General features: G+C 33.5%; 4 protein-coding genes across 4 annotated transcripts; 3 read left to right on the top strand and 1 right to left on the bottom strand.

Annotated features, from left to right (window-relative positions):
- The first annotated feature begins 494 nt into the window (after positions 1 to 494).
- LOC100787084 (beta-galactosidase 1) lies at positions 495 to 7,012 on the top strand. Its single transcript, XM_003543550.3, has 19 exons — positions 495 to 904; positions 1,045 to 1,140; positions 1,268 to 1,380; positions 1,465 to 1,531; positions 1,651 to 1,743; positions 1,889 to 2,032; positions 2,216 to 2,304; positions 2,415 to 2,520; positions 2,597 to 2,684; positions 3,121 to 3,239; positions 3,336 to 3,500; positions 3,751 to 3,929; positions 4,062 to 4,171; positions 4,536 to 4,645; positions 4,786 to 4,896; positions 4,970 to 5,080; positions 5,721 to 5,926; positions 6,007 to 6,337; positions 6,445 to 7,012. Exons 1-19 carry the CDS (start codon positions 728 to 730, stop codon positions 6,553 to 6,555), a joined length of 2,526 nt encoding a protein of 841 aa, XP_003543598.1. The 5' UTR covers positions 495 to 727; the 3' UTR covers positions 6,556 to 7,012.
- A 1,620-nt stretch (positions 7,013 to 8,632) lies between these two features.
- On the top strand, positions 8,633 to 11,263 carry LOC100786539 (uncharacterized). The gene is made up of 6 exons (XM_003543549.5): positions 8,633 to 9,166; positions 9,860 to 9,912; positions 10,305 to 10,392; positions 10,488 to 10,586; positions 10,809 to 10,930; positions 11,027 to 11,263. Exons 1-6 carry the CDS (start codon positions 8,750 to 8,752, stop codon positions 11,061 to 11,063), a joined length of 816 nt encoding a protein of 271 aa, XP_003543597.1. The 5' UTR covers positions 8,633 to 8,749; the 3' UTR covers positions 11,064 to 11,263.
- A 746-nt stretch (positions 11,264 to 12,009) lies between these two features.
- On the bottom strand, positions 12,010 to 16,952 carry LOC100786023 (WD-40 repeat-containing protein MSI4). The gene is made up of 14 exons (XM_003543548.5): positions 16,761 to 16,952; positions 16,625 to 16,688; positions 16,400 to 16,549; positions 16,116 to 16,181; positions 15,898 to 15,972; positions 15,721 to 15,796; positions 14,976 to 15,174; positions 14,499 to 14,580; positions 13,936 to 14,009; positions 13,712 to 13,823; positions 13,529 to 13,603; positions 12,919 to 12,998; positions 12,589 to 12,688; positions 12,010 to 12,321 (listed from the first exon to the last, which is right to left on the bottom strand). Exons 1-14 carry the CDS (start codon positions 16,871 to 16,873, stop codon positions 12,226 to 12,228), a joined length of 1,362 nt encoding a protein of 453 aa, XP_003543596.1. The 5' UTR covers positions 16,874 to 16,952; the 3' UTR covers positions 12,010 to 12,225.
- Positions 16,953 to 19,623: 2,671 nt separating this feature from the next.
- Positions 19,624 to 27,215, top strand: LOC100775861 (protein ROOT HAIR DEFECTIVE 3 homolog 1). Its single transcript, XM_041008536.1, has 21 exons — positions 19,624 to 19,643; positions 19,733 to 19,835; positions 20,353 to 20,423; positions 20,592 to 20,655; positions 20,746 to 20,811; positions 20,931 to 20,978; positions 21,069 to 21,131; positions 21,244 to 21,300; positions 21,500 to 21,658; positions 21,745 to 21,813; positions 21,905 to 21,996; positions 22,064 to 22,142; positions 22,386 to 22,551; positions 22,730 to 22,854; positions 23,192 to 23,454; positions 23,531 to 23,627; positions 23,723 to 23,890; positions 24,575 to 24,679; positions 25,216 to 25,310; positions 26,268 to 26,364; positions 26,637 to 27,215. Exons 1-21 carry the CDS (start codon positions 19,624 to 19,626, stop codon positions 26,829 to 26,831), a joined length of 2,202 nt encoding a protein of 733 aa, XP_040864470.1. The 3' UTR covers positions 26,832 to 27,215.
- Positions 27,216 to 27,663: the final 448 nt, after the last annotated feature.

Genomic DNA, 27,663 nt, shown 5'->3' with positions numbered 1-27,663 from the left:
ATAATACCAAACTACCAATATTATTTTTATTATCTCTATTTCTACTCTCTTTTTCTTATTTTTATGATATCATGTGAGTGACGAGGGTTTGAGGCGCGTGGGAATGAAGGTATGTAAGTAAAACAGAAAACATACAGTCCATGACATTAGGATTGGCTGGAGAATCTTTCTCTCTGTCGCATGAAAATGGTAACTCAAATCTCGTTTTCGGGCAACTTGCTTCTCCCAAACACGCCTTTAACTTTAACTCCGATTTCTTCGTTAAACTTTCTATTAACCTCGAAAAAATTATAAATTATTAAAAGATGGAAAAGGAAGTATAAAAAAAAGCAAAAATTGAAAATAATTGGATTGGTTCTAGTCTAGGTCCGCGTAAGGACAAGTGTGTGGGTCCCAAATTTCACTCAAAAGTAGGTCCCACTCTCTTTCTAAGCCGAACCAGTTCACTCCTCAGCCTTTAAAAGCAGCAACTCCATTTGGTACTAAAACATCTTCAAATTAAAGTCACTTACAAAATAGAAAAAAAAAACATTGCAAGGTTGCAGCCCCAGTTATTTTATTATTTTTATTCCCATCATCATTTTGCAAAGAGAAAAAGTAAGGAATAATAATAAGGGAGAGAGAGAACAAGAGTGAGAGAAAGCAGGGAAAACCATAGACACTTCCTAGCTGCTTCCCTCTGCAGGCATAATAATAGAATAAGCAGCAATCACCACCAAGGTGAATCATGGTTATGTGCTTGAAGCTGAAGCTCATAATGTGGAATGTGGCACTGCTTCTGGCTTTTTCTCTCATTGGTTCTGCTAAGGCCTCAGTGTCCTATGACTCTAAGGCTATCACCATTAATGGCCAGAGAAGGATCCTCATTTCTGGATCCATTCATTACCCAAGGAGCACCCCTGAGGTATTAATATTAATATTATTATTGTTATTACTCTCAAATGAGCTTCGGGGTCCTCATGTTTTCTTCTTTTTGACAAATGGGTGCCTTAAAGTTTCTTCCTTTTTTGCATTCGTAACTTGTGGGGTTTCTTTGTTTCTCAGATGTGGCCAGATCTTATTCAAAAGGCCAAGGACGGAGGCTTGGATGTGATTCAGACTTATGTTTTCTGGAATGGACACGAACCTTCACCTGGCAAGGTAGCTCAAAATAGAAAAATAATGGCTTTTAGTTTTTTTTTTCTTGCATTCACATGTATATTATGAATGAGAAGCGAGGAATATTGAATAACCAATCTCAATGTTGTTGTTTTGTTGATTGCTGTAGTATTATTTTGAGGGGAACTATGATCTGGTGAAGTTCATAAAGCTGGTGCAGCAAGCAGGCCTTTATGTTCATCTCAGGATTGGTCCTTATGTCTGTGCTGAGTGGAACTTTGGGTAATGAACGTGTTCATTGCAAAAAAAATTTGGTGCATCTCAAATTAGAAATATCTTAGCAGATTTTCTTTGATTGGTTTTCAGTGGTTTCCCTGTTTGGCTAAAGTACATTCCAGGAATCAGTTTCAGAACAGACAATGAACCATTTAAGGTTAGATTCCAATCTTCCTTGTACCTTAAGAATTCGTAAATATTCTCAATCTTTTCCCTTTTCATTGTGAGAACCTTCTAATTACTTTTTATTTTTATTTTTACATTGCTTTAATGAAGGTTCAAATGCAAAAATTTACCACGAAGATTGTTGATTTGATGAAAGCGGAGAGGTTATATGAATCTCAGGGAGGTCCAATAATTATGTCCCAGGTAGAAAAAAATGTGCTGTTACTTAATCCAATTACTTGCCTTATATTATCTTGTGTATTTTGTTTACTGACTAGCTTTTCATTCCTTGACTAGAGCGGGGATGAATACTTAGACTGTTATCTTTACTACTGGTGTTTATGTGCAGATTGAAAATGAATATGGACCTATGGAGTATGAAATTGGTGCTGCCGGTAAAGCTTACACTAAGTGGGCAGCAGAAATGGCTATGGAACTTGGTACTGGGGTTCCATGGATCATGTGCAAGCAAGATGACACTCCTGATCCTCTTGTAAGTTCAGATGAAGTGCATTTTTTGAGAAAACATTTTATCTTCTATATATGTATTTCTATATTGTTCATAGCTATTTTTTCCTGGGTGGGAATACTGTCTAATTTTTCTGTCCTTGATGCAGTCTTTAATGCCTCCAAAGTATTCAACTTCTAATTTCAAATGTAATAAAATGTTTCACAGATTAACACTTGCAATGGCTTCTATTGTGATTATTTCTCTCCAAATAAGGCTTACAAGCCAAAGATGTGGACAGAAGCTTGGACTGGCTGGTATTGATGCCTTGTTTCTTATTTCTTTGGTTTCCATAAGAATAAGAATCATTCAAGCTAGAGATATCAAGTGATTATTCATTGCCTCTATTCCTCTTTTATGCTTGCAGGTTTACCGAGTTTGGAGGTCCTGTTCCTCATCGACCTGCTGAAGACTTGGCATTTTCAGTTGCAAGGTTTATACAGAAAGGGGGATCATTTATAAATTATTACATGGTAACTTCATTATTGATTGATTTTGATGTGTATATTTTAAATATTCAACTCAGTCCCTTTATTTTGTTCCTTTCAGTATCATGGAGGAACAAATTTCGGTCGAACTGCTGGTGGTCCCTTTATTGCTACAAGCTATGATTATGATGCACCACTTGATGAATATGGTAAGCGCAAAGGATTATAAATGCCCGATATGACCAATAAGTACTGATATTATGATATATTTTTTCTTCTTTTTTATGTAGGACCTACAAGAAAAAAATCTCAAAATATAATCTATAAACCTCCTTTGTTCCTTAATATTGTGAGGCATAGCAAATTAGAACATTGCTGCTGTTCCTCTATGCTAACCAAAAATCCAAATCAATTTTCTATATTGTGAGTCCTGTGAATAATGAATATGGTTGGTACATTTCTATGTATTGCTTCTTGTTGATGTGTGGCAATGAAAATCTGATACATGTAATTGGCACTTGTGCTTGTCTCACATCTAGTGGTGTGCCCTTGCCTTAGAGATGCTCAATTACTTTGCACTATACGTGAAGAGCTTCACATATTTGATATACATTTATTCTTATTTTTCTTTATTCCTCCGTGCAGGATTGCTCAGGCAACCAAAGTGGGGTCATCTGAAGGATTTACACAGAGCAATAAAACTCTGTGAACCAGCTTTAGTATCTGGAGATCCTACTGTAACAAAGATTGGAAACTATCAAGAGGTATAACGTGATTAAGTGATGTGAGAATTATCAATCTTATCTAAATAAAATGCTTTACAACCAGACTTAATTTCTATTTTCGTCATTAATGTCCAGGCTCATGTCTTTAAATCAATGTCTGGAGCCTGTGCCGCATTCCTTGCAAACTACAACCCCAAATCTTATGCAACAGTGGCATTTGGAAACATGCATTACAACTTGCCTCCTTGGTCTATAAGCATTCTTCCTAATTGCAAGAACACCGTTTATAACACTGCTAGGGTGAGAAAATTAAATATTTTTATTTCAGACGATCAACTGAGTTAGTTCTAAATGAAAATTTGAGTACAGAAGGGCTTGGCCAAAGCACATGTGATTGGCTGGATATATTCTTTTATATTCAGTTATTGTTTTACTTTTTTATTTCATGAAAGCAACCATATGTGAATGAAAAAAAAAAGTGAGATTTTTCAATAATTTCCAAGTGGCAGCAGATTTCAGCCAAAATAAAAATTCCAAAATCTTTGTACAGGTTGGTTCTCAGAGTGCCCAGATGAAGATGACTCGTGTTCCTATTCATGGTGGTCTCTCTTGGCTATCATTCAACGAAGAAACAACCACAACTGATGATAGTTCCTTCACAATGACTGGCCTGTTGGAGCAGTTAAATACAACAAGAGATTTATCTGACTACTTGTGGTACTCCACAGAGTGAGTGACATACAACTCGGCACTCTGTTTCCTTTTTTTTTTCTCTTACATTCCTTTGTTAGAACAATTGATGAATCGTATTATCAAATTTGCTTTTTCCACATCTTATACCTGTATTGCTCCTTTTGCTAGTGTTGTGCTTGATCCCAATGAAGGATTTCTGAGAAACGGAAAGGATCCTGTTCTTACTGTGTTTTCTGCTGGGCATGCTTTGCATGTTTTTATAAATGGTCAGCTATCAGGTGAGGAGCATAATGTGCTGGCCTAAAAATTTCAGTATCACTTAATTCAACTAATAAGAATAGTTTCAGTTATCTTCTGTACTTTTTCTCATTATGATCGAAGAGGAAGATGACTCTTTAAAATTAGTTATTGTATGCTTTTTAGGGTTCAATAAATTAGAACATTGCATAGAAACAATACTAGAATCTAGGTTTCATTGAAGAATTTACCCAATACTTGGACTGAAACATCATGGATCTAGTTGTCATGCCTGTTTGACCTTTCTTTTTTAGAACACAGAGTAAATATACTATTTTACTTTGGAAGTCAATAATTGTCCAGTAGCTTTGTTGTTATTGAGCCTATTATTCTTCTTTTGGTCAGGAACTGCATATGGAAGCTTAGAATTCCCTAAACTAACATTTAACGAGGGAGTGAAGCTCAGAACCGGTGTTAACAAGATCTCTCTTCTAAGTGTTGCAGTTGGACTCCCGGTTTGCTCTCTCTCTCTCTCACACACACACACATCAAATAGGCATTGTCAGATGCACCCCTGCATGTCACACTAAGCTGATTTTTCAGTATCATCAACTGTAGATTATGATCATGAGTCATAACTATATTTGACATGCAGAATGTTGGTCCTCATTTTGAAACATGGAATGCTGGTGTTCTTGGCCCGATTTCATTAAGTGGTCTCAACGAAGGGAGAAGGGACTTGTCTTGGCAGAAATGGTCTTATAAGGTTCTCCCTCAAACATTCACCATGCCTTCTCTTTCAGTTGCTTGAAATTAATCTAATTGTGTGTTTTGCCTAGGTTGGTCTTAAAGGTGAAACCTTGAGTCTTCACTCTCTTGGTGGAAGTTCGTCAGTGGAGTGGATTCAGGGATCTTTAGTTTCTCAAAGGCAGCCATTGACTTGGTACAAAGTGAGTAATAATATATCACAGGACCTCTATAACCTTCTAAAGTTAAACCTATGTTGTAGGCTTTGCTTAATTTTTATTTGTATTTGTTTGTTCTAGTGACAGTACTCTTTCGTTATTATTATTATAAATAGTATTATAATAATCATAGAGGAAGCAGAGAATGTTCCTTATGGAAAAAGGACATGTTTCACTTTCTTTTTATTCCTCAACCCCACACTATCCTTTGTTTTTAGCATGGGAACTCCTAATGTCATGCCATGCACTTACCAGGTATATACCAATATCTGGGATGTGTTGGGTACTAGTGGGTACATACCAGATAAGTACCAAAAACATTTTTAAAAAAAATATATAAAACTTGATGTAACAAACAAGATAGACCCTTTTGGGTTGCACTTTGTTAGAATATCTTGAAAATGTTTCATAACACTATTAAGAATATATTAGAGTATCTTAGATGATCTATAACGAGGGATACTACTCTTCCTACTATTAGTGCTTTGTCTTTTGCAACCCATCACATCAAGTCAATCAGTTTCAATCTATTTTCTCTTTTAATTTCACTACCTAAACTTGAAAATTTCAACACTCTTGTTGAGAGGCAGTTCTTTAAGCAACATCCTTTTTAATATCATTACAGACAACATTTGACGCGCCAGATGGGACTGCACCATTGGCTTTAGACATGAACAGCATGGGCAAAGGTCAAGTGTGGTTAAATGGACAGAATCTTGGCCGCTACTGGCCTGCTTATAAAGCATCTGGTACTTGTGATTACTGTGACTATGCTGGAACTTATAACGAGAATAAATGCAGAAGTAACTGTGGCGAGGCTTCTCAAAGATGGTAAGTGAGAAATATATAGCTTGCCCTCAAGTTGTGTAATGCTGCTGAGAAACTAATTAATTACTGGCTGGTAATTTCAGGTATCACGTTCCTCAATCATGGCTAAAGCCAACAGGAAATTTATTGGTTGTGTTTGAAGAGCTAGGTGGAGACCTCAATGGAATCTCTTTGGTTAGAAGGGATATAGATAGTGTATGTGCAGATATTTATGAGTGGCAGCCAAATCTTATAAGCTATCAGATGCAAACTTCTGGCAAAGCACCTGTTAGACCAAAAGTTCATTTATCTTGTAGCCCTGGACAGAAAATCTCATCAATCAAATTTGCTAGCTTTGGTACTCCAGTAGGTTCTTGTGGAAACTTCCATGAAGGAAGCTGCCATGCTCACATGTCTTATGATGCCTTTGAAAGGGTATTGCCTTTTGTTCTCTCTTTTTTGCTAGTCAAATAACTCATTTATTATTATGGTCTTATCTTATTACTTGGTTCATTATTCAACGATAAACTTTGTTATTGCAGAATTGTGTTGGACAGAACTTGTGCACAGTAGCTGTGTCACCTGAAAATTTTGGAGGAGATCCATGTCCAAATGTCTTGAAGAAACTCTCAGTGGAAGCTATTTGTTCCTGATCATTTTAACCTCAGAAAATAAATGGATTACAAGTCTCTTCAGATTGATTTTTCCCACCACTATTCATTTTAATACAGTTCTTTTGGGTCAACCAAAGTCTACACTTCTGAATCTGATCATCACAAGCATTATTATTTCGGCTTTACCAAGGTGAAGTTGCAGAAAACACAACACACCATATGGTTGAAAGCATTGCTGAGATGATTGTGGATATGTGTATATACTTGTGTTCTGCTTGTTATACAGAGGTGAAAGGTGAAGATTTGATTGGTGCACTATGAGACGATACCGAATACTGATTGTGTCCATGTGCTAGTGTTTTAGACTTAGTGTGGAAGCCTCTTGCTTCCTGTAATATTAGTTTTCCATTGTAAGCTGCATTCATAACGATTTGGTTTCTTTCTCCCTGTAAGAAACTTCTCAAGATGATAAGATCAAGCATATTAAATTCAGTCATTTTGGTTTCGTTATTTCATGCCTTGTGGCTTTTGATTTCTAGATGTTCCTTGTCTTAGTGTTCTTTCGGGTTTCATTAGATCATTTTGATTCTAACTAGGGAAATAATGCATACCATATTTTTGGATTGATGAAAAATACTGAAATGAAGTGGAATAAAACTATAAAAGATAAGATAATATTGATTTGTTATTATTTGAATTGTTTAAAATGTGATTGAATGATGAAGTTTGACAACATTATTTAGTTCACTTTATAAGAATACATAAAGGCTATACTAATTTTTAGTGCATACATCTTTTAGTTCACTTTATTCTTCAACAGTTATTGATGTACTACATATTTTTTCAAATTTATTTTCTTTTTGTAATACTATTGTATAAATTAATTATTCTCATTATCTTGCAAAAAAAAAAAAAACAATTAATTATTTAAATTTTCCCCTCCTAATTTGAAAGTATGTATTGGAGTTGTCATTTTGTTTACTTATTATTTAATGTCAAAACACTTGCTTATCTTTAATCTTTAATTTATTGAGTGGAAAGAACTACAAGTATGTGTCAAAGGAGAAGTTTGGAATATTGTTGTTCTATTGGGTGATTCTGTTTTCTCTGTCGCAAACTCACGGGGACACGTATACTCACTCCTGAATGAAACGATTTATACCTTATATTATGAGGGGAAAATAATCATGATAACTGATTACATATGCATCATAGCTAACTAAGTATGCCGAAATCCCTCATCAAATAAGAATTTAGTGATAATATTCAACCTCATGTTTCCTTAAATATTTACCAGTCCAATGCCTAACTTCAAAACAATTTTATTTATGATAGTACATATTTGCTAATTATTCCTTTTATATCAATGTTTTATAGAAATATAGACAATGCCATATTTTTAATAAGAAGTTTCCACCTTAGATTTTTCAATCATTATCTTTCAAACAATGCTTAAAAATATCGTTTTCTTATGTATTTTTCTACTTAAAGAAACTTGAGTGCAAGAGTATTTTATCAAGTAATCTATATGCACCCCCCCCCTAAATAATTATTATCCGTGGAAATTTTCATTTGTGATTTTATTTCTTTATAAACATAAAAAAGATATATTTCTATTTCAGTAAATAGCTTTTAAATTGATTTTTCCTATTTTCTACACAAAACACTATTTCTTTCAATTTTTATTTCCTAGTTGGAACATTATTTCACCATCATACCAACATGTATTGCATCTAGTAGAAAGGACTAATCCTCTTATTATTTTTCGGCAGTAAAAAAAAAATAGATCAAGGATGACACATTCTCTTATAAGGTTAAGAAGTAGTAGTATAATTTACTGGCTATAATTTATGAACAAAATAAAATAAAAAAATCAAACTTAAATTACAGCTAATATGAATGGAAGACTCAATTAAATGTCTCAACTACCTAAATTCCGTTCTTATGATGATCCAAGATTGAAATCTCGGCTAAAAACAAACTACAGTAATTATTAAAGTTTAAATTACATTTGCTAATTGAATGTCAGAGAATATCTAAAACAAAATAATATTTATTTTTTCTTTTTTTAGGTGAGAACAAAATTATCTCTAATATGATGATGAATTGTAGGAGAGAAGTGAAGAGTTCCAAAGTCGAAATGAAATGAGAATAGGCAGCAGAAGCGGAATAGAATATTATCTCTTTTTTCACTTTGCTTCTCACTCCTCCTTTTCTCTCTCTCTACGTTTCCATGGAGCCTCCACCTTCCTATTCCTATTCCCCATTCCCGTTCTCGCTTGAGCGCCACCCACAAATACAAATGCACGATCCCATACTCTTCTTCCTCTTCTTCGCTTCTCTCTCCTCTCTTCTCTTCCTCTCTTTCTCTCTCTTCAAGCGCTTCTCAACAAAAAGAGAACACAAAAACCATACTCAAAAAGTGCCCAGCTTGTTGGAAGAGGAACACAGACCCAAGAAGAAGAGGAAGAAACCTAAGAAGAAGAGAACCCAAGCTGACGACGCCGCCAATTCGGGTTCGGGGCTCCGACTCGAATCCACTTGTCAGTATCCGTTTACGTCTTCCAGTAGCGTTATGCAGAGAAAGATCAAACAGCAGTATGATGACCTCGTCAAATGCAACCACTTGAAGAAACTCACACTGCCGCAGGTTTTTCTCAAGTCATATTTGAATTCTTTGTTTGCTTCCTGTTTGATATACGTCTTTGTTTTTTTCACTAATTTATTACCCTTTTCTTTTTAATATAGAAATCTGTGCTTTTTAAATAAAGGGTAAGAACAGTTGCTGATAGGAAAAAATGGTGTGGTATTTATATGTCAGTGAGCAGGGTATGTATGTTCTATAGATTGATTAATCAGGCAATTTAATATGTTAGTGTGTGTTTGGGAAGCAGTTGAATTATGTACATGTAAAGTACAAACCTGTAAACCTTTTGAATGTATTTGGGTTGTTTTGGATGAAGCAGTTTGGGGGAATATATAGAATTTTCTTAGGAAGCAAGCATACTATAAACGTAGTGCAATAGTACAGATAGCATAGATTCAGTGTACATGATTGATAATATTGTCTATCTCTACAACATGACATGCCAAATGATTTTGTAGATGTGCCAAGGGTGCCCTTAACTCCTATGTTGACAGCAAAGTGCTCTTTCTTTGGTAGTTTTCATTTTATATTTCACAATTAGAGGTTATTTTCGCTTTAAGGATCATGAATGGTCTTTTCGTTTTTTATGATACTTGCAAGTTGCAACCTATTATTAATCAAAATGAGGTATCGGTGTCAAATTTATTTTAATGTGAACCTCTTAAAAATTTAATTCTCTTATCCTATATAATGCAGGTTGTGCAGTTTGCTAATAGTTTGATTGATGCTAGAAATGAGTTACAGCACAAGTATGTACAAATTTATTCTAAAGCACGTCGGATTTTCTTTTCCCTTTTTTGGTCCCCCTCTCCCCCTGCACATGTAAGGTGTACTTATGGAAACTTGTTTTGCATTAGAGACATGTCTGTCTACCTTTTACAACTATGCTAGCATGATAGTTGTGATACATTTGTTCATATTGGAGATCTCAAGATTGGTTGGAACTTGGAAGGGATTAGTTAGGAACAGTTAGTTGAAAGGAATTAGTTAGATAAGGGAAGAGGGATCATTCTGATTTGTTAGCATTTGGGAATTTAGCAAATGCTCAGCTGTGAAAGTGGAAAACCCTTGGAGGAGAGATTTTTTACCATGTTTTTATGCTGTGTTATTCTGATTCTTTCACATCCTCTTATTATAACAGAGCTGATGTGATTCAACGTAAGTTTGTAATAACAAAGGCTTTACTATGCAAGGCAGACAGATCTTCTTTTGACCGCCTTCATCAACAGGTTGGTTAGATAGTAATGTGTTGTTACTAGGGAACCTTTATGCCATCAAGCTAAGCTTGCAGACACGTTTGATGATCTAATTTTTAATATTTCAGATATACAAGCTAGAATTAGAGCAAAAACGTTTAGAAGAGGATGCTTTTGTTTATAACTCGCTTCAACAACAGCTTAAACTGTCACCAGCCTACCAGAAGGTATACACTTAATTCGAAGCCTTTATAGGAGGATTAATAAACATCTTCTCTTTAATTTTATTGCAAAAATATGTTAATGTTATTTAAATTACACTGTAAACACTACATGTTCATACGGTTCTTGGATTTGAAATTTGCTTTTCATCTGCTCAGGAAATTTTCCTTGTATTGACTAACATTTTCTATGATACGTATGCTAATTATTTAAATCTCTCTACAAAGATGCTTGAGCTTGGAGCTTGCATGGAGAAGGAAAAATCAAGTGAACTGGGAGAGAACAGAGATGAGTTTGCTGAGATTACTTTTGAAGAATTGTTAGCACAGGAGAAGAAAGATTCATTTTGGTTAGTTTCATTTTGCTCTTCTCCATTTGTTTATATCTTGGAGGGGAAGGGTTGGCTTCAAGTCTCCAATAACCACTTTTTTTTGTGTTTGCACAGGCAAAGAAATGGGAAATCAAGACTAAGCTCAAGCTAGTAACACTACTAGCTTGGCTGACTGTAACCTCCTGAGTTAGTTTAGTATGTACATCCAATACCTGTAGCTGTGTATTGTCACAGGAATGCTCTTTTTGGTTCCTTGCCTGTGCCAATTTTGGTTGTTAATGGAATATAGATGATACAACTTTGAGTTTATTTTAGAAATTTATAAATGGAAGCCAGTTAAATTGAAGTTAATGCGATATACGATGTAGTACCACAAGCATTGTTACCCGTCTAAGGCCAAAGCATGGCTGAGACTAGCATTGTCACCAATTGTGTTAAAATAACCAACATTCCAACACTGTTAAGAACAAAGATGTATTTGGATTGTCGATGCCAAGATAAACAGCCCAGCATACACAGCTTTCAAGGTTTAAACTCCCTATTGCTTCCTGCTGCGTCCCATGTATTCTGGAAAACCCAATCCGAAATGCAAAAATTGTAAGTGATCAGAATTGAAATGCTTTCAAGTAGTAGGCTGATGAAAGTTTCGTCAATGGTATATGATCTAGTGCACATTTGATTTTGCATTTTCTTTCAATGAAACACGTATTTGGCATGATTTATAGAAGTTAATTAGCTACTTGTGTTGGATGCGACTCTTGACTATTGAGTACACGTATTCGGCATGATTTATAGAAGATCAAGATTCTAATCTTGTCACTGCTATTGAAAAAAAAACCTGAAATGATTTGGGTGTAACAGGTGATCATAAAAATTTATAAATTGAACAATGTAACAATAGCTTCTGCAATGGACATGGATGTCGTTATTTATGTGTCGAACAGAAGAGAACAAGCTCATGCAAATGCAGTATAACCAAAAAAAAATGTTAAGTGGCAAAAAAATCATAATAGTAAGTGCAAATGAAGAGAACTTGAAAGAGACCCCAATATGAAGTACTGAACTAATTTTTTTTCCGAAGAATCATATACCTTCTATTCGAAACAAAAGATGCAAAACGTGTTTCCTATTTTGCTTGGGTGAAAGCAGACGTTAAAACAAGAACAGCACATCCAAATGTTTAAAGAGTTTCCCTCAGATGAAGGATGTATCAAGTCGTTTTTTACATTCTAATATTTTTCTTGTAACTTAGATCGAGTAACATTCCACTCAAAATCCTGGCAAGAGTTGAAAGTTATAGTTTCAAAAAGATGTCATGAGTTGCATCCAAAAATATGTGATCTGAACTTATCCAGCTCAGTGAGCACCTCCTCCTCCGGTCGATATATTAGATCCATCATCCGCCATATCTGCATCATAAAAAATTAGGAAAAAGAAAAAAACTTTAGTCATATTACATAAGCAATAATGACCAAAACTTATGATACATATCAGAAAATATTTTCATATCTCCGGCATTTCACTATTTCCTTTTCACATTATAATAAAATCAAGAAATTCATGGGAAGAATCTGTTAAACAAAGGAGTATAATGAGGTTTGGCATAATTCAACCCCACTTGTGCCACAATCTGTTATGGATGAGAAATCCAAAAGATGCAATAAATTTCTGTTTACCTGTAGGGTGCCACCTCCACCACTACTTTCACAATCATCAGAAACACTAACAATTGTCCATGGATCAGATGCATTCCAGTGGAAGTCAACAACCTTGTCCCTGAATGCACAAGTATGCATCATATTAAAACATTACTATTAATAAGATCTATAAGCGTTGCATGGTAGGTACAGAGTATTTACTACACCAGTCAAATATTACATCACAGCAAATTACAATATTGTGCAATTGAACAGTCCCAGTTGTAAAACTTGAACAGCTTAAACATAATGTTGAATTCCAATGAACTGAATAAAGAAATGAAAGCACACAACCATTTGATATCATACCTATGCCCAGCATGTCGAAAGAATAAACCAGGGGGAGCATTTGATGCTTTTGAATCAGCAGAGTCTGTTGTTTTACCAACCTAAAAGTAGCAGTTTTTTAGCTTGACACAAATTTTAGATAACAAACACAAACATGCAATATAGGAAAAACAAAATCTGACAAATAAAAAAAATTAAAAATTCAATAAGCAAGAGTGATAGAATAGCTGTAGCCCATTAAACCTTATCTTGATTTTTACGAAAAGGTCCATTTTTTTCCTGCCAACAGGATTCTATGCATGACTTTACCAAGCAGTGATAATTTGGAAAACTAAATTATCATGATAGAACTAGCCTGGCTGGAAATAAAAACAGATAAGCAAGAAGATTTCTGATATGCAGCATTTAGATCTCATTTTTCCTGGAAGGGTCAAACAATTTATCGATAGACAAAAATAACAAAAAGGCTTGTGAATTCAGGTTTTTCAGTAGCTCTAGCACTCAAATAAATTTGAAGTCCATAAGATCTACATTTGATTAGTATTGGCATAATATACAAATTCACATTTCATAAAAAGAGAGGTGGCATGGGACAAAAAGGTCTATGACTTAAAAAAATTAGAGTTCAAACCTTGTCATGGTCCCAGATGTTTAAAATACCATCTTCAGCAGTACTTCCAAATACAGATGACTTGTCAGGACTCCACTGAAACAGATCAAAATTGTAGGTAACAAGCACTCAATTAAAATGCCCATAACTGAAGTGCACATTAAAACTGCAATTAAAAGAAACAAGGTGGGATCCCCCAGCCACCTGTACACAGAGGACTGCTGCATCATGACCTTCAAATTTATAGACAGGTGATCCAACTCCGCTACTTGTAAGATTTCGACGATCAAACATGTGAATTGTATTATCAGCAGAACTGGATCCAAAGCAACAAAAATTAGAATGAGGATTCAAAAGGCCAATAAACTGTTTTAAGAAAAATCAGAGCTTAATTCATGTTCATTCAAATAGTCAGGGGCAGGGGATACCCAGTCAGGATAAAATTTATATCATGAGGACTCCAATCAACACAATGAAGATCTCCATTATGTGCCTTGTCAACCTGCTTAAAAGATAACCATGGGGCAAAAAAAAAAGGAAATGTAAGCATATTCAAATCTAAATCACAAATGTTGCATAATACTGATAATAGTAATAGAAATAAGGAAAAAAATATCAAACCCGAATGAAAATATACATGCACAAAAGAAAAACAGATGAGATTAATGAAAAACTATATTTTCAAACATGCCAAAAATTTAAATGTAGCAAAACCTCAATTAAAAACATTAGTTGTACTCAAGTCATTTTCCTCTTAGAATAAATATTATTAATAGTAACAAGTTATGAGCATTTGTACCGCCAAGGGTTAGGTTCATTATTCACAAGCCACCAAACTCTTTATGCAATTCAAATTCCACAAGTGATGGGATGCTTGTGATGATGCCAAACGTAGAATATTTCTCTTCTTGACTAATTTCAGATATTAACATTTGGCGTTTTGAAACATGAAGAAAGCATCAATAATGTAGATAAACTGAAGAATTTAAACCTTAACAACTGGAGCAGATCCAACGCGTGCATCCCAGAGTATAAGGCGAGAATCATCACCTACACTACAGAACTCCAGCGCACTACAATTCATAGTGACAAAAAAGTGCAGGAAGTATATCAGAAAACAATAGAAAAGCAAAGGAGAAAAATAATATGAAAATCAGCAAATAAACCCATTAATATTTTACTAATATCCAAAACATAGTTTGAAATTGAAATTTGACAGTTCAATTAACTTAAGTCCCCCTTTGATAAAACAAAGTGGTTTGATTAACACAGCAAATTCTATCATAACAAAATAAAATATCAAAGAATTCATATGACCAGAATTATTATTCTAGAACCAATAAATAACATGCAAATGAATAAACTGCAAATACATAGCACATGATAATATATTTTACCAAACTCAAAGCATAAATAGTTCCAATTTAGATAGGACATAAACTGACACATTAAAGCAAGAAACAGCTACCTTGATGGGCAAAATTGCACGTCTTCAACAGTGTCCTCATGACCCTGGTAAATGCCCCTTGGTTCAATACAAGGGCTTTCTGTAGCTTTTGTATTATTGCCCCCAGTTTTAGAGCCCTGTTTAACATTGGATGCTGTTTCTACTGCTAAAGTTGAAATATGATCATGAACACTCCATAAAACCACACACTTGTCCTTCCCTACCATAATGAATTCAAACAAAGTTAACAAAACCACTGTCCATAAGCAGTAAATCATCCAGTAAGAGTAAGGAAATTACCATTTATTTTTTGCCGGGAGAAAATTAACAGATAAAGTTTAATATAGTAAGAGCAACATTAACAGCACGACAAGTTTATGACCAATAATAAAAATGAGTGTGTTGTTGATAAGGTCAGTTTTATAAGATTACTGTAATTGTGGTATTGATATTGATAATATGCAAATTTTAAGATAACTGTTCCACCCTCAGATCCCAAAAAGTTAATGCTTGAGTAAGAAATCAAAGTTATCAATGGCAGAAAGCCAGAAAGCCAGAATTCCACCATATAAGCACACCATTCCGGCCTATGGTGCAACCATAGCAGGCAGAGCAAATTGCCCATGAAAGAGGTATCGAAAAACGCCATGTCAGAGTGTTATGGCAGCGCAATAACAATTATTTAACAACATTGTAAGAAATTTAAACTAATGGAAAACAAACTTGACATCTTTTGTGATGAGAAGGCAATAAAAAAGACTCCAACCTCCAGAAAGAACAAAGGGTTCAGTTGGGCACATAGCCAGAGCAAATTCAGCATTATCCTTATGGCCAGTTAATACCTACAAAAATGGTATATGGCTTAATATTTCAGGTGCCTAACTTATGAATAGAGGTGTGGAAGAACCAAATTTTGTAAGAAAAAGAATGTATGAAAACAAACCAGGTCTGGACGGGAAGTGGTAGCCCCCAAAACAGCATGACGATTAGGTTGAGTTTCAACATCCCAAATAAGTACCTGTTTTACAAAAAAAGAAAATTATAATTCAGTTACAAAACTTTGACTGGTTCATGACAACAAAATTGAGGATAAAATTCAAATTCAGGACATGACGAAAATCTAATTTGAGGGAAAAGGAAACATAAAAGGCATTGCTTAACCTCAGGACTATCCGTATGAGTGGCCACTATCTTATTGTTTTGCTGAAATTCCCTGATTCTATTCACCTGAAAAAAATAAGTAACCTAATGCTCAAGTAAATTATAAACAAACATCACAGATTATAAATACAGTTTGAAATAGCAAGCTATAGAGTTGGTTGAATAATGTGGGTGAGTTGTAAAGCCCTTGTTACCATTGGGGCTGGCGACTATGGGCGGCTATTAGAGATTTAAAATAGTGATTGTAAAACCCTAGAAACAACACAAGTAAGAAGCATGCATACCTCGCCAGGATGAAGTATAGTTTTGTGCTTTTTGACAAAGGGAGAGCGTGCTTCTTCGTTAAACTGAGAGATGTGCTCAGCAGCAGCAACCCTGGGTTTAACAACCTCGCAGTTGGCAATAACAAGGGTATTGGGAACACTGCCATCAGTCTGAGAAGAGAAGAAAAGAGTGTAAGTAAAAAAAATTGAAAAGGAAAAAGCATAGGAAATGAATTAAAGAGCGACCTGTTCGGAAAGATAGAGACGGTGGCGGTTCTTGTAAGTGGCTTGCTCTAGCTGAGGACCCCATCTGCGATTGCGAAGATGAATAATAATTTGGGAAATGGAAAACCCTAAAGAATAAAGTAAAAGGAGAGAGAACCTGCAAGAAAGAGAAGGCCAGACGAGGTTGTGGTTGGCGAGCCAATCGTAGAGAACGGGAACCAGAGACTTCCACTGAGTGTACCTCTCCTCCACCTTCTCTTTCTCCTTCATCTCTCTTCTCACACACTTTCTTCTTCCCGCCTTTTTTCCCTCTCCAAAATATGCTATACTACTCCCTCACTTTCTCCCCAAATTTATTTCTTTTTATTATAAAATGTAAATACTTTATACTCTAACACTTATAAAGCTTTACACAATGATTTTATTATAACACATAATCATGCATTTATCATAAATTTTTTAAGTATTTAAATAATAATTTATAATTGAATGATATTATGAAATTATATTGTTAATATATTTACATTAAACTCTATAAATAATACTAATAATTTTAAAAATGACAAAATCATACTATTAAAATAAATATATTTATGCTGATGATGCTTACATGTGAGAATAAACATGTGAATAAAAAAAATAGTTAATAGGTATTCATAAATTCCTAAATTTTAAATTTTAAATTTTCACTCGTTTGCTATTCTCCTTAATTACTTGACAGTTGACACCTGGACACCCACCAAAATTTCAATTCTCTTCATAATTCAGCTAATTTAATTTTCCGTGCATCAACTAATTTATTTAGATTCTTAATTTCTATCGAAAAAAACCACTTTTTTTTTAATTCATTCATATAAATAGATTATAGATAATACTGTATTTATTAAAAACTTATAAGATAATGTTGTTAAAATAGAAAATTGACACGAATAAATGAGTGATGCTTGCATGTGAGAAAAAAACATGTAAATAAATATAAAAAATTAATTAAAATGGACTAATAATAAAAAAAATATTATTATTTGATCATAAATTACTAGTATTTTGTATGATTAAATTATTGATTTTTGTCATTGTTCACGCTAGGAAGTAGGAAACACTATCAAAATTCCGTATCACTAAACTCTCGGGATCAATCCCTAATACAACCAGAAATTACCAAATGTTGTTAAAAAAAATTGGTCGGGTTGTTTGTTTTTTTCAACAAAGAAATGCAATGTAATAGTCTTCACCCTTTGACTTCACTAAGATTTTAATTTTTAATACACAACTTTGCGGGCGGGTCCATAAAAACGTGATGTCCTAATGCTTTTAAATTGGGTTCAGGAGGCACTCCTAAGCATGAAAATGAGAATATGCCATGCATTATTACAGATTATTCTCTTTATTTTTAATTATAGGATTTTAAAAAAATTATCCTTTTTTATAAGATCATTTTTTAATTTATAGATATATTAATTATTTTTTCTTACATATTTTTATTTAATTATTCTATCTCCAAATATTAATAAAAAATAATTAAATGGATAGAGAGATTAAAAAAATGATAAATTTAGAATAATAATATAAATAATTAATAAATTTAATGTAATTAACTAATTCTCTAAAGGAATATGAATTAATTAAAAGAGTATTATAATTAGTAACAAAATAAGTTTACATTTTCATCAATTTCAAGGGATTGGTTTAATGATCATCAAGATAGTATGCAAAATAAAAATATGTTGTTTCCAAATTTAAAGATGCATAAAATAGCCAAAATCGTAAAGGATATTTTTATTACCACACACAATGGTTTTGTTCCAAAAAAATACAGAAAAGAAAAATGTGTGTTGTGTTGTATGGCAGAGACAAGGAGAGGCAAAGACATTGCCTTAGGCAGAGAACAATTTGAAGGATAGTTTATAAAAACGAAAACGAAAGGGCAATGATCCCTGTAAGATGAGAGATCACACCTTCTTTTTAAAATTTTCGTGCTTCAAATCCAATCGCGATCCATGCAAATGGGTACGTCTCTTTCATTTCCCTCATTCATGCATGCATTTTCTATGTAAATATACTCATCAAAGCCTTCTATTGTAACTCCTTTTTCTTCCTTTTTTTTTTTTTTGTAATTTCCGTTTATTACAATTGCATCAAATATTAATGGTGTTAGTGGCTAGCTATAACGGATAACGATGTTTTCAGTTGTTTATTTATAAATGTTTTTCAAGTTAAGATTAATTTGTTATTAATTGATGTTGGTTTGATTTGATTAATCTTGGCCATTTGAGCCGTAACATGGCAAAATTATTAGATCGTTATTGTTTATACGTGAAAGTAAAATGCTGAGGTGAAAACTAATTTAATATGTGCTTGAAAATTTTACTACAAGTTTTGTGCTTCTAATTTGCGTCCCAACTAAGATTGAGTATGTGTTTATCCAGCGAACAATGAGAAATGTTGTTCCACTCAACTTATTGATGGAGATGGTGCATTCAATGTTGGCGGGATTGAAAACTTCATGAAAGAGGTTAAATTAAGTGAATGTGGGCTTTCCTATGCCGTAGTTTCTATTATGGGTCCACAAAGTAGTGGTATGCTTTGTGATCTCAATTTCGTTTCTTATTCTTTTCATGAGCAAATTTGTTGTGTAATTGCTTCTACTAGTCAATTTGCACTTGAGGATGTGTATGTTATTAAGATATATTTTTACTTAATACTAATGCTGAAGGTGATTGTATATTAAGATTGATGGGAATCGAGAATATTAAATTGATGTTTTATGCTTGTGCCGTGTGTGTGTTACTGACAAATGAGCAATAACTTGACGTTGATATTTGGTATAGGTTTATGACTCAATTACCTATATATACTAGTGATTTCTAATAATTTTATTAATTCCTCCCTTTGAAAATTTTATCTTATTATTCATTTTATTTCTATGAAGGGATGCTTAACTTGTTGACTTTTTTCTTTGGTTTGGACAGGCAAGAGCACGCTCTTAAATAGTTTGTTTTGCACTAACTTCACAGAGATGGATGCATTTAAGGGAAGGCATGTTTTTACAACCCCTTATATTCACTCCAACAGTTCAATCTAGCTATCACAATTAACAAGGTGAACCTGATAGGATGTGCTTGTTTTCAGGTCTCAAACAACCAGAGGAATTTGGATGGCTAGATGTGTTGGCATAGAGCCTTGTACACTTGTGATGGATTTGGAGGGTACTGATGGAAGAGAACGTGGAGAGGTGGTTTTTTCCCACCTTAATTTTCCTTTATCTTCGTGGTCATGGTCTAGAGTTTGTTGCCTTTTGCATTTTTATTTATACCATATCTTGGCAATGCACATGCGTTAATGTGTTTGTAGCCCCAGTGGAACACAGTACATAATACCTTCTTTAATTATAATTTGCAATACTCTTATTTGCTCGTGATTTTTACGGGTAATGTTTATTTATTTATTTATTTTCCTTGTGAAATATTACTTTTATTTTTTGTTAGTAATGTTAAATGAGAGGATTCAATTATCTCTTAGATTCATTACATTTATGTATTTTAGTAAGTTGACGAGAATACATAACTGCAATCTTTCTGGTTTTGCATTTGCACTATAGTGGATTAACAATAGTCAATGATAAGGAACTTTTGGCTATTCAAACATGTAATTAATCTTCCACTAGGAAAAATTAGAACAAAGAGAAATGAGACATGATATTTTTGCCTTGGTTGTTTCTCCATTATACTGAAATCCTCTTTTCCCCCCAGGATGATACTACATTTGAAAAGCAAAGTGCTTTATTTGCTTTGGCTATCTCTGATATAGTGCTAATAAACATGTGAGTTCTTTTACCCCTTCTTCCTTTCAATTATTTTTAATATAGACTTGTGCTAGAAATTTTCAAGTTAGTGTAACTGTTGTACTTCTTTGTTTTAATGTTTTTTTTTTAAGTCAAATCTTCTTTCTTTGTGCGTTTGATTTTTCCTCCCCTTTAATATTTGTAAAGGTGGTGCCATGACATTGGTCGCGAACAAGCTGCAAATAAGCCGCTGTTAAAAACTGTGTTTCAGGTATCATTCAACTACCTATTGATTACAAGCAATAGTTTCCAATCTAAAAAGTTGGTATTTATCTAATTGCATGCTTGTATTTGCTTTCAGGTCATGATGAGATTGTTTAGTCCACGCAAAACAACAATGTTGTTTGTCATACGTGATAAGACAAAGGTGTGAAAGCAAAATGTTGCTGCTTGTTTTGATAATTCTAAATATTTTTCTGTGTTTCATTTTTGTATTGTTTATATATCTTCATTTACTATGATGTGATCAACCTTTTCCATTCATAGACACCGCTTGAAAATTTAGAGCCTGTTTTGCGCGAAGATATTCAGAAGGTAATGCAGTTATTTCACTTTTATATGATGTTATCAAATAGGTATCCAATTTTTTTGTTGACCTTTATTTCTCTACTTTTTACTTGGCAGATATGGGACTCTGTTCCTAAACCAGATGCTCATAAAGAAACCCCATTAAGTGAATTTTTCATTGTAAGATCATCATTCCTTTTTGAATCACTTAACTTAATAATGTTCACTTAAACATAGTAGAGTTATATTGGACTTTTATAATAATTTTTTGCACTTGGCTACAAATGACCAGGTTGAAGTTGTTGCTCTTTCTAGTTTCGAAGAAAAGGAAGAACAATTTAAGGAGCAGGTATGAATTAGCACTAGCTTCCTTTTGGTTTACATGTTGCTGGCATTGAATGACCGATTGATTATCAGCATGTGTGGTTAATGTGGCTTAGTGTGTGTATTAGTTTTGCTTTCATAATGTAAAAAAAAGTTGGCCATTTGTAAGTAAATAAGTTCTCTAATTTGCATGTATTGATGATTCTGATTAATCTTAAATATAGGTTGCCAACTTGAGGCAACGATTCTATCATTCTATCGCTCCAGGTGGGCTTGCAGGGGATCGGCGTGGAGTAGTTCCTGCTTCAGGCTTTTCTTTTAGTGCTCAAGAAATCTGGAAAATCATAAAGGAGAACAAGGATCTCGACCTTCCTGCCCACAAGGTAAATATCTAGATGTTATGGTTCTACTGCTTTTGTTTTACATGTATGTTGATTTTGTTAATTATTTATGATCCACACACCTGTAGGTAATGGTTGCTACTGTACGATGTGAAGAAATTGCTAACGAGAAATATGACCTTTTTGCTACAAATAAGGTATTTACATTTCTTTTTTTTTGTATTGTTGTCAACGCTTGACTATCTTAAGTACTAATGTCATGGAAATTATGTTGTAATTATAACTCAGGATTGGTGTGAGTTGGAAGAGGCTGTGCAATCTGGCCCTATTTCTGGATTTGGCAAAAAGCTCAATTCACTCATTACCACTTGTCTTTCAGAGTGAGTATAACTAATTTTATGACATTTTTTATGGCTCACATATTGAGATATTTTTCTTTTACTCTAGGTATGATGCTGAAGCCAACTATTTTGACGAAGGTGTGAGATCTGCAAAACAAAAGCAACTTCAAGAAAAATTGTTTCAAGTAATTCTTCTTAACTTCATTTTTGTGCAATCATGATTGTTGGACCTTTTCTTTCATGTTAACATAAATGAATTAGCTAGTGATTATCGAAAGAGAAACAAAAATTGGTGATGTTGAAATAATACTGACTAGTTGAGATATTGAATTGTCATGTTTATTTTTCTTAAATGCTTTTGGAGATTTGTGATAATTCTTAGATTTATAATGTTGTTATATTTCCCTTAATGCCTTTTCAATTGGTAGCTTGTCCAACCAACATTCCAAATTGCGCTGGGACATATAAGGTCCGGAATTTTGGATAAGTTCAAGGAAGCATTTGACAAGGCATTGAATGGAGGGGAAGGGTTTTCATCTGCTGCCAATAAGTGCATAGAGTTTTATATGGCTCAGTTTGATGAAGGATGTGCAGGTATTGAGAAATTTGTCTATCGTATTTTATTAGACATCAACAGATTAAAGTTGAATGCCCAATATCTTGAAAGGAAAAGAGTGACCAAAACATAAGAGATTTAAACTTATTTGTTGCAAGTATGCATCTAACTCGCTTTAGTGAATTACAATTCGGCACTGATACATTATCCTTGCAGATGTTGTTATTGAAATAGCAAACTGGGATACATCTAAAGGGAGGGAGAAGCTACAACGTGAAATTGATGCACATGTTGCATCCGTGCGAGCATCTAAGATGTCAGAACTTGTTTCATCATATGAGGTACATGTCTGACATTCATGCTTCACAAATTCTTGAGTGTATTTGAGCTCAGTAACAATTGCAATATTGCAGATGATATATGTTTGTGCCAAATAGACCAAATGACCAATATTTGAAATCTTTTAGATGGTTATATGAAATTAGAAATAGAAAATGTGTTAATTGATAGTTTGATACAATGTATTTTTGTCAATATTTTTTTTTGCCTATTAATTATTGCAAGTCAAAATTTATATGAAGTTTTTTATGCTTTGTGAAACTTGGTGGAAGTTTGTTGTGTTTCTATAGATGACTGGCTAACTTCCTAGGAAGTTTGTTGATAATAGTACCCTTGCAGGAAAAACTAAAGGAGGCCTTGTCTGCACCTGTTGAAACTCTATTGGATGGAGCTAATAGTGATACTTGGCCATCAATAAGGAAACTTCTTAATCGTGAGACTCAATCAGCTGTTTCTGGGTTCTCTGTTGAACTTATCAGATTTGATGTGGATGAACAACAAAAAAAGAGCATGATTGTGAGTTTAGAGGATTATGCTAAGGGTGTGATAGAAGCCAAGGCTAGGGAAGAAGCTGGCAGAGTTCTAATAAGTATGAAGGACAGGTATGAACCTTATACAACATGTAAGTTTACTTGTTGAGTTTTACTTTAGAGGCACTTATCTTAAATTTCAAAGCAGGTTTATGACATTGTTTAGTCATGATTCTGATTCAATGCCTCGTATTTGGACGGGAAAAGAAGATGTTCGAGCCATCACCAAGTCTGCCCGCTCTTCCGTATGACATATAATTAAGATTCACATATCATTACCTGAGTTTGTATTACATTTGAGATTTGAGATACCCTTTTAACCAAATTTAATAATTTACAGTGCTTGAAGTTGTTGTCTGTAATGGCTGTAATTCGCTTGGATGATGGTGATGACATTTATGACATCGAGAAAACATTAATAGTTGCATTGGCAGATTCATCAAGCAGTTATGCTAAAGATAAGAGCACCATGGCAGTTGAACCACTAGCTTCAAGCACTTGGGATCAGGTGCAATTTTATTGTCGCTAAATTATATTTGATAAAATGATAGATCAGAAATGCAATCTATGAAGATAATTAACCGGTATATCTTTTCTCTTAATCTAATGTCAAAGTGAGATAGGAACTAGTGGGGTGTGAGTGTATGGAATTTACAATAAGTGAAACAAAAAAGAACGCATGTTGGTACAAACTTGAGCCCTAATCAAAAGGTTGTACCAAACTATTGATTGAACTTTGCTCCTCGATAGTTGAGGAATTCCGATGATCTTCACTCTAACAATTTATCACACATCATGTGCATGAGCTCATCCATCACATCACTTCTTCCAATTTCTTGAGTCTAACATCTAGCAACCAAGTTTCTTGCATGTCTTGGTCCCTGTTCCAACTCTCCAATAGTCTTTCCATTAAGTCCAATCTTACCTCCATTCTTGTAGACACCATTGAAACCTTTTTATCCCATGTGATTGGGTACCCAAAGCTCCTAGACATAACTCTATACCAGTTTGATACAATTGTATCAAAAGAAGTGGGAATGAAAATAGAAGAATGATAGAAATTTTATTGAGAAAAAGAATGATTAATATATATATTAGGTTAAAGAATGTTGTGTTTTGATCTCCTGCATGTTCTTATGATTTGAGAATATTTTCTATCCTATCATTTGTTCTGATTTAATTTTCTCTTTAGGTACCACCCTCTAAAACATTGATCACACCTGTCCAATGCAAATCCTTGTGGAGGCAATTCAAGATGGAGACAGAATATAGTGTCTCTCAGGCCATTTCTGCACAGGTATAATGTTCTGTCCATTATTTTTATGATTTTCAAGGTTCCTCTATTTATAGGAAAATCTATCATTGAAAAATTATAAGAAATATAATTCCTATAAATTTCTTTTGTGGTCTTGTTTAGTTCCTTGCGTAAAGATTACATAATGATTTGCTGACTAGTGGACATAATTAGTTTGATAAAACATCATGGATGCATATTATGTAGGCATTTGATTTGTCAATGATCAAACATTTTACTAACTTGTATAGGTTTTTTTTTTATATAAAAAGGAGTAACTTTTTTTAAAATTATCAAATGGGAGTAAATTTTGAAAACAAATACTCATTTAGGGATAAATCGTTCGACTTTGTACACAAAAGTTGGATCAAGATTTACGATTTTTGTGTACAAAATTGTGATTACTTTTATGATTTACTCCTAAATGGATACTTTTTCCAAATCTATCCCATTTGGTAATTTTGAAAAAAAAGTCATCCCTTTTGGTAAAAAAGCCAACTTTTACTTATTGATGGTGTGTAATTTCTTTTTAATTTCAGGAAGCCAACAATCGTAGCAGGCACTGGTTACCTCCACCATGGGCGATTGTGGCTTTGCTTATTCTTGGATTTAATGAATTTATGACACTTTTAAGGTGCAAGCCAACTTTACCCATTTGATATCTTTCTAACCTTTTTTCCTTTGGAAGAACAAGGCTCTATTTATATTCTCTCTTAACTTTCTACCTATCTTCTTTGTTCTTAAGGAAGTTTTTGCATGTCCTCCATTGAAATCCTAAAAAATAACCATTAGATGAGCACCATAAGAAAGTTAATAAACCACTTTATCTCAAGAAACTCGATAACTAAAGCATCTTTAAAAATTCTTTAATTGTCCAACCATGTGATCGATTAACAACACAAATTGCAACCCTCTTTACTTCCCAAAACCTCGGGAATAACATGTTTAACATTCACAAATTTAACATATTTAACATTCACAAAATTCAAAAATAAAAAAACCCTACATTATTAGCAGTGGCAGATCCAATTTTTTTTTTTTGCAGTGGGACAAAAATAGTCTAATATTTTCTCAAACAAAATATTATATAGGCTTTATTAAAAATGATAATAAAAAATTAAAAATAGTAAAATTTAAAAGGATAAAGTGGAAATAATTAGTATTAATTTATTTTTTCTTTTATCTTTTACAATTATTTACATTCATCTTATTAAAAAAATAATCTTGTGAAAATAAGTTTTATTTTTTTATGAGGAAAAATATTTATTTAATATATTCAAATAAAAAAAATTATTTTGCGGGAGCAATTGCTCCATTTCTGCCACTGATTATTATCACCTACTACCTAGCAGCCGAACAGTGTTAAAAATATGAAGGTAGCAGTACTGATATTAACCACTAATTGTAAAGGGCTGGATGCACCCACACAAAGAAGGCGGCTACCAGAACAACCTCATGTAATTTGTGATTGAATGGGCCTTTTCAAGATTAAAGAATATAAAAATATTCAAGCCTAAAGAAATTTCTTAACTTTTGTCCAGTTGTCTAACTTGACTCTGGTCTCACCTAAATTTGTTTTTCTTTATGGCAGAAATCCCTTGTATTTAGGTGTCATCTTCGTTGGCTATCTTCTCATTAAAGCCCTATGGGCGCAGCTTGACATTACGGGTGAATTTCGCCATGGAGCTGTGAGTATCTTTTATGATTTGTTGTTCAATCCTTAAAATGTTGACTTGATTTTTTTCCTCTAAGAAATGTAACATTTCTGAACTTACCGTAATATTACTTTACATTTTATCATTTAAATTTAGAATTAAAACAAACTGAAACTTGGGAACCAAATGCCTTGACTAAGGTTTACATACTCCTATAAGGATTTCTTGAAACAATTTCTCAACCACAGTTTACTTGAACTAATCAAAATTATGTTTAGTATCCTAATGTTTTCTTTTTCTTCCAGCTTCCCGGAATCATCTCCTTGTCTAGCAAGTTTGTTCCAACTATCATGAACCTTATCAGAAAACTAGCAGAGGAGGGACATGGGCGCCATGCAGCTAAGGTTCCCGCTGGTAGAGTTACGTCATCTAGTGCTTCATCTAGTGTAACTTCATCGGGCAATGGAGCCGAGTATACGAGTTCATCAAAATATGAGTAGGCAAAGGTAGTTATCTTACCGAAAACCAAACTATTCTGTTGGAAGATGGTGGTTTCTGCAGGGTTTTTGCTACTCCAGGAATTTTTTTACTTGTGATAATTTTTTGATGCATTCAAAGGTTTTTTTTTTTTTTTTTTATGCAAGTGCTGCGCATGAGGGCTGTGTTTTGTTTCGAGATATCTCTCTTCCAGTTAGGTTCTTTAGTTAATTGGAGAAGATTCTACATGATTTGTGTGTAAGAGTCGAGTGTGTTCCGAATGTATCTTTCCTGAAAGTTTAAATGTTAGAGTCGTGTGTTTATATTAGATTTTTAAGATTTTGACACTGATGCAACTGCTTGTAAGATCATGTTTGCTAACAAGGTTCAAAGTAAATATACACTGCTTACTTCTATTAGCTTGTTTGACTTTTGACTTTGGCTATTAGACTTTAGAATTTCAGGATTTATGTTTTGATGCATGAACAAATAATGGCAAAAAAAAAATGTCTGTCTTGTTAACAAGTATGCATTGGGCAAAAGTTAACTGTAAACATGTTTAGCTCTTTTTATATGTTGTGGTAAATACTATAATACTCAAATAAGTGACAGAATAAATATTTGAATACTCAAACATTTATGTTTATTTCAAACAAATTGATCTAGTTACTTGATAGTTAACTAGATCTATAACTTATGAATTGTACCACCAAAAGGAAAGGGAAATTTTACTTGTTTTGTAAAACTTTTTTTTTTTAAGTTTGATACATTTGATAAGATTTAATAGGCTTAATATTTTTTAGATAATATTTATTTACTCAATTAAAAATATAATTAATTATCTTTCTTGATATT

Source organism: Glycine max, chromosome 13 (assembly GCF_000004515.6).
Source record: "Glycine max cultivar Williams 82 chromosome 13, Glycine_max_v4.0, whole genome shotgun sequence".
Lineage (NCBI taxonomy): Eukaryota > Viridiplantae > Streptophyta > Magnoliopsida > Fabales > Fabaceae > Glycine > Glycine max.
This window is presented reverse-complemented; position numbering and strand designations above follow the sequence as displayed.

What these genes read in the sequence shown, in the direction of transcription:
- LOC100775861 (XM_041008536.1), top strand. Translation starts at nt 19,624, where the DNA reads ATGCATTTAAGGGAAGGCAT. An exon ending in AAGAACAATTTAAGGAGCAG is followed by an intron (nt 21,301 to 21,499) that starts GTATGAATTAGC and finishes TCTTAAATATAG; the next exon opens with GTTGCCAACTTGAGGCAACG. An exon ending in AACTTGTTTCATCATATGAG is followed by an intron (nt 22,855 to 23,191) that starts GTACATGTCTGA and finishes GTACCCTTGCAG; the next exon opens with GAAAAACTAAAGGAGGCCTT.
- LOC100786539 (XM_003543549.5), top strand. Translation starts at nt 8,750, where the DNA reads ATGGAGCCTCCACCTTCCTATTCCTATTCCCCATTCCCGTTCTCGCTT. An exon ending in AGAAATGAGTTACAGCACAA is followed by an intron (nt 9,913 to 10,304) that starts GTATGTACAAAT and finishes TTATTATAACAG; the next exon opens with AGCTGATGTGATTCAACGTA. An exon ending in TTGACCGCCTTCATCAACAG is followed by an intron (nt 10,393 to 10,487) that starts GTTGGTTAGATA and finishes TTAATATTTCAG; the next exon opens with ATATACAAGCTAGAATTAGA.
- LOC100786023 (XM_003543548.5), bottom strand. Translation starts at nt 16,873, where the DNA reads ATGAAGGAGAAAGAGAAGGTGGAGGAGAGGTACACTCAGTGGAAGTCT. An exon ending in GTGCAATTTTGCCCATCAAG is followed by an intron (nt 14,581 to 14,975) that starts GTAGCTGTTTCT and finishes TATGAATTGTAG; the next exon opens with TGCGCTGGAGTTCTGTAGTG. An exon ending in GATCTGCTCCAGTTGTTAAG is followed by an intron (nt 14,010 to 14,498) that starts GTTTAAATTCTT and finishes TCTTTTAAGCAG; the next exon opens with GTTGACAAGGCACATAATGG.
- LOC100787084 (XM_003543550.3), top strand. Translation starts at nt 728, where the DNA reads ATGGTTATGTGCTTGAAGCTGAAGCTCATAATGTGGAATGTGGCACTG. An exon ending in ACCCAAGGAGCACCCCTGAG is followed by an intron (nt 905 to 1,044) that starts GTATTAATATTA and finishes TTTGTTTCTCAG; the next exon opens with ATGTGGCCAGATCTTATTCA. An exon ending in CTTATGATGCCTTTGAAAGG is followed by an intron (nt 6,338 to 6,444) that starts GTATTGCCTTTT and finishes TTGTTATTGCAG; the next exon opens with AATTGTGTTGGACAGAACTT.